General features: G+C 41.4%; 2 protein-coding genes across 2 annotated transcripts in view; one reads left to right on the top strand and one right to left on the bottom strand.

Annotated features, from left to right (window-relative positions):
- The window catches only part of fdx1 (ferredoxin 1), an 8,405-nt gene extending 3,168 nt beyond the window's left edge, over positions 1–5,237 (top strand). The window contains exons 2-4 of the mRNA XM_015378610.1: positions 3,064–3,188; positions 3,262–3,391; positions 4,946–5,237. Of these exons, the coding sequence (XP_015234096.1) occupies positions 3,064–3,188; positions 3,262–3,391; positions 4,946–5,054 (364 nt within the window). The 3' untranslated portion in view covers positions 5,055–5,237. The remainder of the gene's footprint in view (positions 1–3,063; positions 3,189–3,261; positions 3,392–4,945) is intronic.
- Positions 5,238–6,079: 842 nt separating this feature from the next.
- Positions 6,080–10,412, bottom strand: LOC107087174. The gene is made up of 2 exons (XM_015378598.1): positions 9,543–10,412; positions 6,080–7,215 (listed from the first exon to the last, which is right to left on the bottom strand). The coding sequence occupies exons 1-2, from the start codon at positions 9,939–9,941 to the stop codon at positions 6,535–6,537; spliced, it is 1,080 nt and encodes a 359-aa protein (XP_015234084.1). The 5' UTR covers positions 9,942–10,412; the 3' UTR covers positions 6,080–6,534.
- Between the last annotated feature and the right edge of the window lie 90 nt (positions 10,413–10,502).

Genomic DNA, 10,502 nt, shown 5'->3' on the forward strand with positions numbered 1-10,502 from the left:
ATACATGCAACTTCAAGATTTTATTGGGTTTCAAAGTGAATATTGAAATCATAAAGATAAATGCGCTACGAGAAGAGGACCATAGAGTGACAGGGCCTGTGGTGTGATTGTTAAAGCGTCGGCTTTCAAGCTGGGAGCTTGTTGGTTCAAATCCCACAGAGGAAACTATTTTTCCAACAAATGTAGAAGTTGAAACAAAAAGATAAATGCGCCCGGAGAAACGTCCAAAGTGTGACAGGTGTCACAGCAGAGTGGGATTGTCTGCGACCGTAAGGCGCCAGTGGTGCAGAGTCTGAGTTCAATTCCATCTGTGGTTGACGTAGCCTGGAATTACCCACTGCGGTGGGTCGGGGAGGGGGCCGTGTCCCCTCCCTGTTTCCACGACAATAATCGGAAGGGGTTATACATCAGGAAACAAGGTCTGAATAAAACTTTTAAAGACAGTAAAAATAAAGTTGTCTTGAGTAGTTTTCTTACTAAACTTAAACAAAGTAACATTTACACTACACAACATTACCTGCATTACAAGGCCACTATATAGCCATCTATTATATGTTGCATTTTCAAGTTTTGTTAACTACTACTGTTATTGGTGTTTAAGACATTGTTTTCTGATGTATGTTTTGACTTTTCTTATCTTTTTGATGTCTCTTCTACATTTGTTCCAGTTTGCCTTTTTTTTCTGGGCGGATTTATGCTTTTCTTGTTCCCTTCTACATTTGATGGAAAAAGACAAGACTTACCTGTGTGGGACTTGTTTGGGATTTGAACCCATGAGCTCCTAGTTTGAGAGCCATTGCGTTGACATCTGAGTCACAGGTCCTGTCCTGTCAAACATGAGGTGTTTCTCTGGGTGAATTTATCTTTTTCTTTTCACTTTTGGAAAACAAATCATTGCTGTCACACTTAGACTTTTCTCTGTTCCGTCCGCTACCCACCATGGCAGGTTGTGTTTTGGTTGATCCAGGCTGCGTGGCTTGCAACTTACGGTCATGAAGAATCACCAGTCTGGTTGACACCACTTGACCCTCCAGGCTTTGATTTGTTCCCGTAGCAGATTTATCTTCTTTATGTCTTCAAGGAGTCCAAATAAGACCTTTTACCAGGAAAATCTCCAACCACCCTTCTTAAAGTGCAGCGGGGAAGTTGGCTAGAATCACCTCCTTTTTAAAGTTGCCATTGTTCACACCTGGTTTGAATTCTTAGAAGCTGCTTTAAACCCCATTGAAACCTAGATTTTGACCTTTCAACATGTCTGAAAAAATGTTTTCGAAGTTGATTTTGAAAAGCACTCCCACAGCATGATTCTACCATCATTCTTTTATTTTATCTCATAATCCCATCATTATCAATCTTTTTTTAAATCTCTTAATCCCATCATTCTGACTAACTAAATAACTAAGCAGTTAATTATCTATTCCAATCTACATGAAGTACTTTAAGGATAATCAAATCTTTAAAAATACGCCTAGATGTGTAAATGTTTTTAATCTGCAGCCATTGAGGAACCAATCAGACTTGTTGAAAGGAGTGAAATAACCTGAGTTGATCAAGGCCTCTATCAGGTGCAAGGCTGTGTCCACGGCTCAACTACTCCATGACAAACATTTAGTCTGTGTAAGAGAAGGTTGAAGGTTTCACCTTCTGACACCCACGTCAGATCCAAATGCGAGCGAGTTGTGAATAACATGACGAGGAACCCATGTGGCTGTCCAAAGTTGAACACGTGTTTGGTTTATAAGGTCACGCAGTGCAGGACAAAGCAGGTTAATACCTCCAGTTTTTTTTATAGTGGATTATTGTGGGTTCTCCCTGGTTCTGAGGCTTCCTGCAAGTCAGTGAGTGTAATGTTTGCATGAAAAGAGACAGCTGGTCCTCTGAGGACATCAGTCATTAACAAATGGGATCACTCAGCAGGGATAAGGTGTTCTTCTCCGGTAACAGGATGGAGGAGTAAATCGTCTCCAGGGTTTTATCATAAACACCTCAAGGATAAAAATTACCTTTAAAGTATTTAGCTTCAGTCGTGATCATCATCCTAACATCCAGAGTTTGGATTCACTGTTTTCCTAAGAATCATTCATTTTTAAGAACTAATCGAATGTCGAGGTTTGCATTTGGTGGATTTGTGGGACTAATGCATCTAGAATATAACTGCGGTGATTTGTTTAGTCCTGCCGTTTCGGAAACGTTCCTTATCTGGCTGCAGAGGAACCCCTCTTCTTTTGGCTCCGCTAACAGAATTCAGCTGTATTTCTGTCCAGCCAGGATCTGGGACGTTATAAAACATAACTATTAGTCCAACCTTCTAGAGTTTGGAAGTTTGCCCAGTTTAGCCTTTAGACTCCAGACCCAGTACGTTCATTTTGATGTTAAACATGGTGGTTTCTGGTTTGATTAATGATCTTAAACGTTTTTGTTTTGCTATTGGAAAGACATGTACGTTACCGGGACTTTCTGAGGCTCTGGTCACTCACAGGGCAATCCACTCATGGCTCTCTGAGACTTTAAGGTGATCCTGATGACTTATTTTAATGCAGTTATACTAATTGGGACTTCTTTCTAGTCCGACTGTGATTCGGCTTGCATTGATTTGATGGATTTCAGCCCCGTTCTCCTTATTGACCTCAAACCGGCGCTCAGAGCTCAAGGAAAACCTTTGTATGATTACAGCCCCCTGCTGGTGGTAGAAGGAAGTGCATTTTTTGGTTATTTTACAACAGAAATATGAGCAAATATAAAGCTGTAAGAATTAGTAAATGAATCCTTTTACATGAGCGGCAGCAAGAGGAAACCACACAAAGAGGAAATCACATTTGCCTTTTCTGTATTGATACCATCAGCGCTGCTCCTTATTTTAATGGGTGTAACCAGCTTCCCTCTCACTGCCTTAAATGGCAAGGTGACTCTTGGAGTGATGTATCGCAGAAAATTCAATAATAGATGCCAAATAGATTATTTCAGCCTCCCACTGAAGTTCAATAAGACTAAAACACCAAGTGTGGCTCAATAAAGTAGATAGCAAAGCTTTAAAATGTGATTCTAATTCAGTTATTGCCTCAGGTCAGACAACAAAGTGACCGTCAACTTCATCAACCGAGACGGCGAGAAGATCACAGTAAAGGCGTCGCCTGGAGACTCTCTGCTAGACGTCGTCATCAACGAAGACCTGGACTTTGATGGCTTTGGTAAGAAAACCCTCCTGAGCAGGACTCTCAGTTTGAGACTTTGGAGGCCTAAATGAGCTTGTGTGTGTTGCAGGAGCATGTGAGGGAACCCTGGCGTGCTCCACGTGTCATCTGATCTTCGACGAGGATGTCTACAAGAAGCTGGGGCCAGTCACAGACGAGGAGATGGACATGTTGGACCTGGCTTATGGCTTGACTGAGACGTAAGGAAGCAGCACCTAGTCATTCATTCGTCACGGCAACAGTTAGCATTTTTAAAAACATGAATTTATCCTATTTTGGACAGTTGATCTTCATCTAGAATGGGGGTGAAGGTTATGGAGTGGCCTAGTCAAAGTTTAGAAGTGTTGATTTACTGATATGCAGCATGGAAGTTTGACAAAACAGAAATCTGTAAGACATTTTTCAGCAAATTATGTGGCAGCAACTTGTTACTGAATGAGGTTGGCTTGTTTTTTACTTCAGGTTTTTTGAAATGAAGTGAAAGGTTCACCATCTGTACCTCAGATACTACAGTGTCCTTCCCGTCACCAATATGAGAAACAGAATGGAGGAAAAGTAGTTCCTATACACAAATAGTCAAAGGTTTTTAAGCCACAAAATTACCCTGTCAGACTTTGATATCAATTAAGGCCGTTTTTTCGGCCGTGTAGATGGCGAAGACAGTTAATCCATGTTTTACAATATATTTTTATTTTTCTGATCTCATTTTTAATATAAATTTACTTCCAATTTTATTTAATTATTTCATAATGGAGTTTTATTTTTTGACACTTTTATTTTGAAAAGCTACTACATATTTTAGGGAATTTTATTTTTTTTAACCTTTTTCCTTTTTTTTTTTTTTCATTTTCATCACTAAAATTCTATCAAGACAGACTCAATAAGTCTGGATGCTTCTGTTTTCATACGTTGTTAATCAGTTGAATAAATTTAGAAAGATTTTTAAAAAATGGCATCAATTCTTTTATTCCTCTGTTTTTTATTTGGAAACTTAATTCCCGTTTTACTTTGAATCACTGACGTCAGACCAGCAGATAAAACCCCGCACCCTCATTTAAATAAGACAAAAAAAGATCAACAAGTCACTGAAATACGTACGGAAGCTTTACAAAATAAGTGTCAACTCCATTATAAGGTAAATAACTCATGATTTAAAATATTTATAAATAGCAGAATTTATTAAATTTTAAATGAAACAGCTTTCCATAGCCTCCACTCTTGGAAATTAACCATTTATCGACTTTTAATCATAAGTGGATTATTTGTTTACATCACTAGTGTCAATATTGGCACCGTAAACATACCAAATTTAAACAACATATGTTTTTTTGTAGGCAAAAACAATATTTAGATTAAAAACCATTACATTGTAATACATTGTTGTATTGAGCTTTATATATATATATACATATATATATATAATATAAACCCTAAAACAAGGTTTCTTTGAGGTTTAAAAAGTTTTTTCTTTTAACTATTTAAAGAAAAAAATCATTTTGGGTGTATTTTGTAAGGAAAATAAAAGTTCCAAGGCTGTGCTTCATTAAATAGATATTTATTATAGGAAACTCCAGTCCATATTTAATAGGTACAAAAGTAAGTTTAAAACGGTCCAAACCATCCTACAAAAAAATGTTTAACTTGTTGTTTGTAGATCCTATAAATAAACCACTTTAACAGATTAAGTTGAATATAAGTAAGTAAAAAGTTAACCAAACTAAGCATGTTTGTTGGATCTTATTAATCCGCCGCAGATCTCGTCTGGGTTGCCAGATCTGCCTGACCAAATCCCTGGACGGCATGGTGGCCCGAGTCCCAGAGAGCGTGGCAGACATCCGGCAAAGCAAAGACGGCTCGGCTTAAACTGGGACGCTGCAACGTCGACTGAAGAATGCACGATGGTGGGAGGAAAGTGGTGGTGCTGTGGGCTGCCACAGATCTGTCGTCCAGTTTTTTGTTTCTTTTTTTTTTTTTAATAAAACATTTTCTAGAGTGAAATGCAAACTGTAACCAGCAATTTGTCTATCTAGTATCAAATCCAATGTATTTATGAGTTAAACCTTATAATCTGGGCTCCTAATTTTAACAATCATAACAAACTTGGTAAAAGTTAACATGCACATGTGACTTAATTTTCAAACACTGTAAAAAAAAAATAAATGTATCGCCTTAATAATTAATTCCTAAACAGATCTATTTTGTCTTGTCTGTACAAGACTGGAACACACTGGTGTATAAAAAGAAATAAAAAAAAAATCACCTTTCTAATGAATCGCCTCTGAATCAGTCACTTTAAAATCTCCTTAGAAGCTAAATTGAACTATATTCTATTTGTTTTACAGTGTAAGGAAGTTCGTTTAAAGCTAAAATACAAAGCAACACAGCCTCGGGTGAAAATAAACACCTGAGCGAAGTTGCCCCGCCTTCTTCGAATCAGACAAAGTTGATTTGTGCAGAAATCCTTTTAAAGATGGTGGTTGACCTCTGATGACCCCTGGAGAACATTTTTCTTTATATCTTTACAATGATAGGAACACAAATTAAAAGTTTTGCTGCACAAACATAGCCGAGGTGATTGACACCAATTTTGTCTGATTTCATAATAATGGGGGGACTGGTTGACCTTTAACCTTTCATTAATATCTTCAAGGCAAAAGCAGCAAAAACATCGATTTTTGCTGCACAAACGAGCACAGAGTCGAGTTAATTGACATCCATTTGAAGAAGGTGAGGGGGGGGCAACTTCACTTAGGTAAAATAAATGCAAAGTTGGCAAAAAAAGGATAAATGCAAACTTTAAAGTGGAGCTATATTAGATTGTATTTCTACTATTATAGCAATAACTCATGTAGTCAAAAAAAAAAAATTAGAAATTTACAGTCATTTTTACTATTTTGCACTTTTAAAAAAAGATGAAATTGTCCAGAGAGCTGTTCCAAACGAAATTTCTTTTTTTTTTTACACTTGTGTAAACAAAATGACAAATAAAATCTAAGTCTTAAGTAAACATTGCAGGAGTTCCTAGATCTGTACTGATCTGCTTGAACTTTACAGCCACCATACAGTCCAATGACAACAGCTGGAGTTTCTGATTTAAATAAAAGAAAAAAGGCAACAGCAGGTAAAGTTGGCAGCTGCGTATAAAACCATCTGTTATTACAATGTTATTTTGGGGGGTTCTGATAGGAGCTGAAAATGAACTTTTCCTTAAAGGCACTAAGCAACCTGCAAGAGGAGAAGTTTTCTATAGAAGCAGATTAAAACGATCTTAGAAATTCTTCTTGGTTTCTATAACTGAACTTAAAGGGCATAGAGAGATGAGTGTTTGGAGCGTTTCCTACTGTCAGACGTACGACTCTTCAGCAAACAGAAGCTGCTCCAGATCAGGCTCCGCTGTAGGATCACAGCATCGCTTTAACCGCTCTCTTTGACCCTCCACCAGGGCTAGCGCCACCTCCTGGCTGCTCTGAGGATCGCTGTGAGGGTGGGAGGAGAAGTAGTCGCTCACTGCTTTGGTGGTGCAGGGGGAGAGGCAGAGACGGGCCTGCCGATCTGCCTCTGGCGGCTTCAGTCCCGGGTCGCTGGGCAGCCGGACCCTGGTGAAGGCGGAGGCCCGGTCCGCGACCAGCCGCTCCGGTTCGGAGCCGCGGCGCCGGTACAGCCGGCTGTTACAGTCCTCCACGGTGGGAGTCCTCTGTCGTCTGAACAGGGACAGCGACGGCCCGCTGTGTTTGTAGAACAGCTGCTGCTTCGTTTCGGGCGCTTCGCACCTCTTAGTGACGACATCACCTCCGAGGTCGCTGATCTGAACCGTCAGGGCAGAATCTGGAGACTGAACCCTGGTGGGTTTGTTGAAGCGAAGGCTCCCAGCAGCTCGCCGGAGCAGGGAGGGGCTGGAGGCTTCTGGTCTGGAGGGTCGGCTGTTCCCTTTGTCTCCTGCGTCCTTTGAGCCTCTGCGGGATGTTTTGGCTTTAGGCTGATTGTTGGAGATCAGCTTCGTTGCTCCTTTCTCAGCTGTTCCACACTGTGAGGAAATGAACTCGCTAACGCTAGTCTGTAGAGTTTGGTAAAAACCCTTCAAGTAGTCCCTCAGGTATAAATACACAGACATCAGCATTCTCCAAATGGACGAGAACATGCCATACGTTCTTATGTGCTCATGTACTCCTGAAACGTCATCAACCTCAGCCCTTGTGCTCTTCCAATTCTGCGTGTCCCATTCATTCCATTTCCTGTGTTCTTCTCAAGAACATACTTGGGGACGACACGAGTCCGTACTGTGCTCACGTTCTTGTGAATTGAGAAACGACCCGTGTTGCCCTCTGACGGCCGGGCAAAGAATGAACCACGCTTCTAAATCATAGACCACTGGATGTTTGATCCTGACCCTCCTAGCATGAGGGTTTTTTGTTTTTTTTCACAAATTGAAGCTTTTGTTGCTAAAAGCTGAACCTTAAAAGTGCCGTAGGAGATTCTTGGAAAAACGGTTCCAGCTATTTTTGAACATACACAACCATGCCTCTCCCTTCAGACCACCCCTCGAAACAACGCCTTCAAAACATGTGAACATGCATGCTGTCTGCAGCGCGTCTAGAGCAGCGCTGATGATGCAGAACGCTATGATTTTTTATTTTAAACGGTTTATTAACGCCTAAATTTACTTAGCCGGCAAAACATGTTAGCTTTTATCCTGGTGCTTGCAGTTTGGATTCCGTACATAAAAAAGGCCTTCCTGTTGCCACGGCAAACCGCTAGGAGGTGGCCGCGCCATAGGCTGCTGAACTGACTGCACTGACGATGTTTTTAGGTGGACTTTCTCACTTCAAACTAGATTCAAACTACTTTTTACCCACTGATCACAGCATATTGGCTTCCATTGTTACCGGCAAAGAAAGGACACCGCCTAACACGCATCAGACCCACTTTTTCCACCGTACAGCTGGAGCAGCAACGATGTCAGAACTAAACTTGTACAAGTATCAAAAATGAAGCAGCAAGCGCGTTTTTGCTGCTCCTGCTGCTTTAGGTGCGAACGTAGCATAACAGTGGCTAGCTTCCAGCCATGGCGTCCTGCAAGATGGGGGGTCGATTCGTTCATATGTCAGGGCACACGCACGGGGGGGAGGGACAAGGGCCGCCTTTTGTGATTGGTCGGGGTATTTAATGATTTCTCACTGTAGCAGGGACCATTTATTTTAGTTTCACTTCCAGACCTTCTATTTTACTGCTTGCTAAGCGGGAGATCTTGGTAAAAAAAATGCGTCAGAAAACATCTCCTACTGCACCTTTAAGACGCGTTGATACCAAGGCTGATTTTCACGCCCCGAGCTAACGATTTACATGTTTTCCCTAGATAGGGAGAAGGTCGCGATTCTAGCTGAGTGAATACAGTGAAGAGAGAGCCTAGCCGCTTCTCTGAAGTACATAAAGAGAAATTCACACAGATGGAAAAATCTGATTTTTGCACATTTGCATTGCCAAACCCAATCCGGAACTAGATGTGGCATAGGGTGAAGAAACACAGCAGAGACGAGCTTTTTTTAATCAAAATTAAAGATCGAGAAAATAAAGTACTGCACGCACTAAAGCGATTTGTAGGATTAGTTTGGTTTGGGCTGAAACAATCAGATTAATCGATTGTTTAAATAATCGTCCACTAATTTAGTGATCAATTAATCGTTAACTGAATATAGAGACTTTATAGCATGCCTTTAGCTGACAGAGCAGGAATTGTAAAAGATTTCAGTCTGTCAACATTCTCTATCCAGAACTCAAGTGGAAAAGTTTTAGTTTCACTTGGTTTGATTTCTTAAAATATTTTCTTTAATGAATCTTTGCCTATCCGATTATTAAAACGAAAAAATAATCAACAGATTAATCGATTTGCAAATATAAACGTTAGTTGCAGCCCTAGTTTAGTTTCTTTTCTCTAACTTAGAATTTGATTTTTTTAATTAGCTTGTTTCGATTCACTTCAAACTTATATTTAATCCCTGATTGGGTTTTTCAACATTAATATACAAAAATGTTTGAACTACTTTGCTTTGCGGTAAGGTGCCTTTCGCATCGCAAAAACCACAAGCTTCCCCTCAGAAGCTTCAAAGCCGTCCTTTACACGGGGATACTGAATCCAGCTTTCCACCATTTTTCTTTTTTAAATCTCTAGATCATTTTAGATGACTTAAAGCAGCTTCATTAATTATTAACATCTGTAAACATCAGGCTGACTTGAATGGCATGTTCTCTTGTCTTTCCTATATTTTAAAGTGTCATAAACAGATTTATACCTCATAGATTTGTAATCAGTAATTAAACTTTTTATAAATGAAGAGGAGTTAGCTTCCTACTCACCCCCATCCTGTCCTCGTCGTCCTTCTCCAAGCTCTCTTGGTGAGTTAGGGACAGCCTTCGATCCTTTTTCAGCCATGAGTTTGGGTGCAGGCCCATGCAGCCTATCAGCGCCCCCCGGTGGTGAGCTTCTTTGGGTGTTTGGTCTTTAGAGTGAACGCTCGGGGTCGGAGCAGAGCCGGACGGTTGAGGCGTTGGTTTGGTCTGGTTTGTGCTGAGGGAGTCCAGAGAGTCCAGGGAGGAGCGAACTGGAGCTGGAGACCCTAGAGAGGACAAACTGGATGAGCTGGCCCCCAGAGCGCCTCCGCTGTTCGCTTTCTGACATCTGGACATGTTGCTGCTCCGCCTTTCCGATTGTTCTTCCTCCTCCTCACAGCTCAGCCCGTCCGTACTGCCCGACATGTACGGACAGAACTTTGCGGCGTACGCTATAGCAGGCTCTGAGCTCCGCCTCTGCGAATGCCGAGCTTCCAGGGACAGAGAGTCCAGGGAGGGGGGGATCTCCACAGCTGGGGCCTCCTGCCTCCTGCGCCTCTCTGCGGAGCGCAGCCGGACACCCAGCAGGCCCTCAGCCTTGCTAAGCGGCACCTCTGGGTCGGTGTCTTGGTCGTAGTCGCTGAACGTTAGGATGGAGTCCAGGCTGCTCTGCAGGGGTTTGGATCGAAGGGGTCTTCTGCTGCAGAAACCCGGTGAGCCCCCGCTGCTGTCGTCCAGCTCGTTCTCCAAACTGTCGTAGGATGAATCGGTCAGAGGGTAAACCCAGGACTCTAACAAAAAACAGAACAGCTTAATGGACCATCTTCTAACTGTCTGCAGCTTAAAAAAACAATAAATGGAAACTTTTACATTTACTGGAAGTGATGCAGAATGGGTTTAATTGGACACTTTCCTTCAGCATTTCTGTAGCTTAATGTCTATAAATCTTTAATTAGACTAAGATCAGAACTTCCAGAACTAGTTCTG

Source organism: Cyprinodon variegatus, unplaced genomic scaffold, assembly GCF_000732505.1.
Source record: "Cyprinodon variegatus isolate N-32 unplaced genomic scaffold, C_variegatus-1.0 Scaffold9, whole genome shotgun sequence".
Taxonomy (NCBI): domain Eukaryota; kingdom Metazoa; phylum Chordata; class Actinopteri; order Cyprinodontiformes; family Cyprinodontidae; genus Cyprinodon; species Cyprinodon variegatus.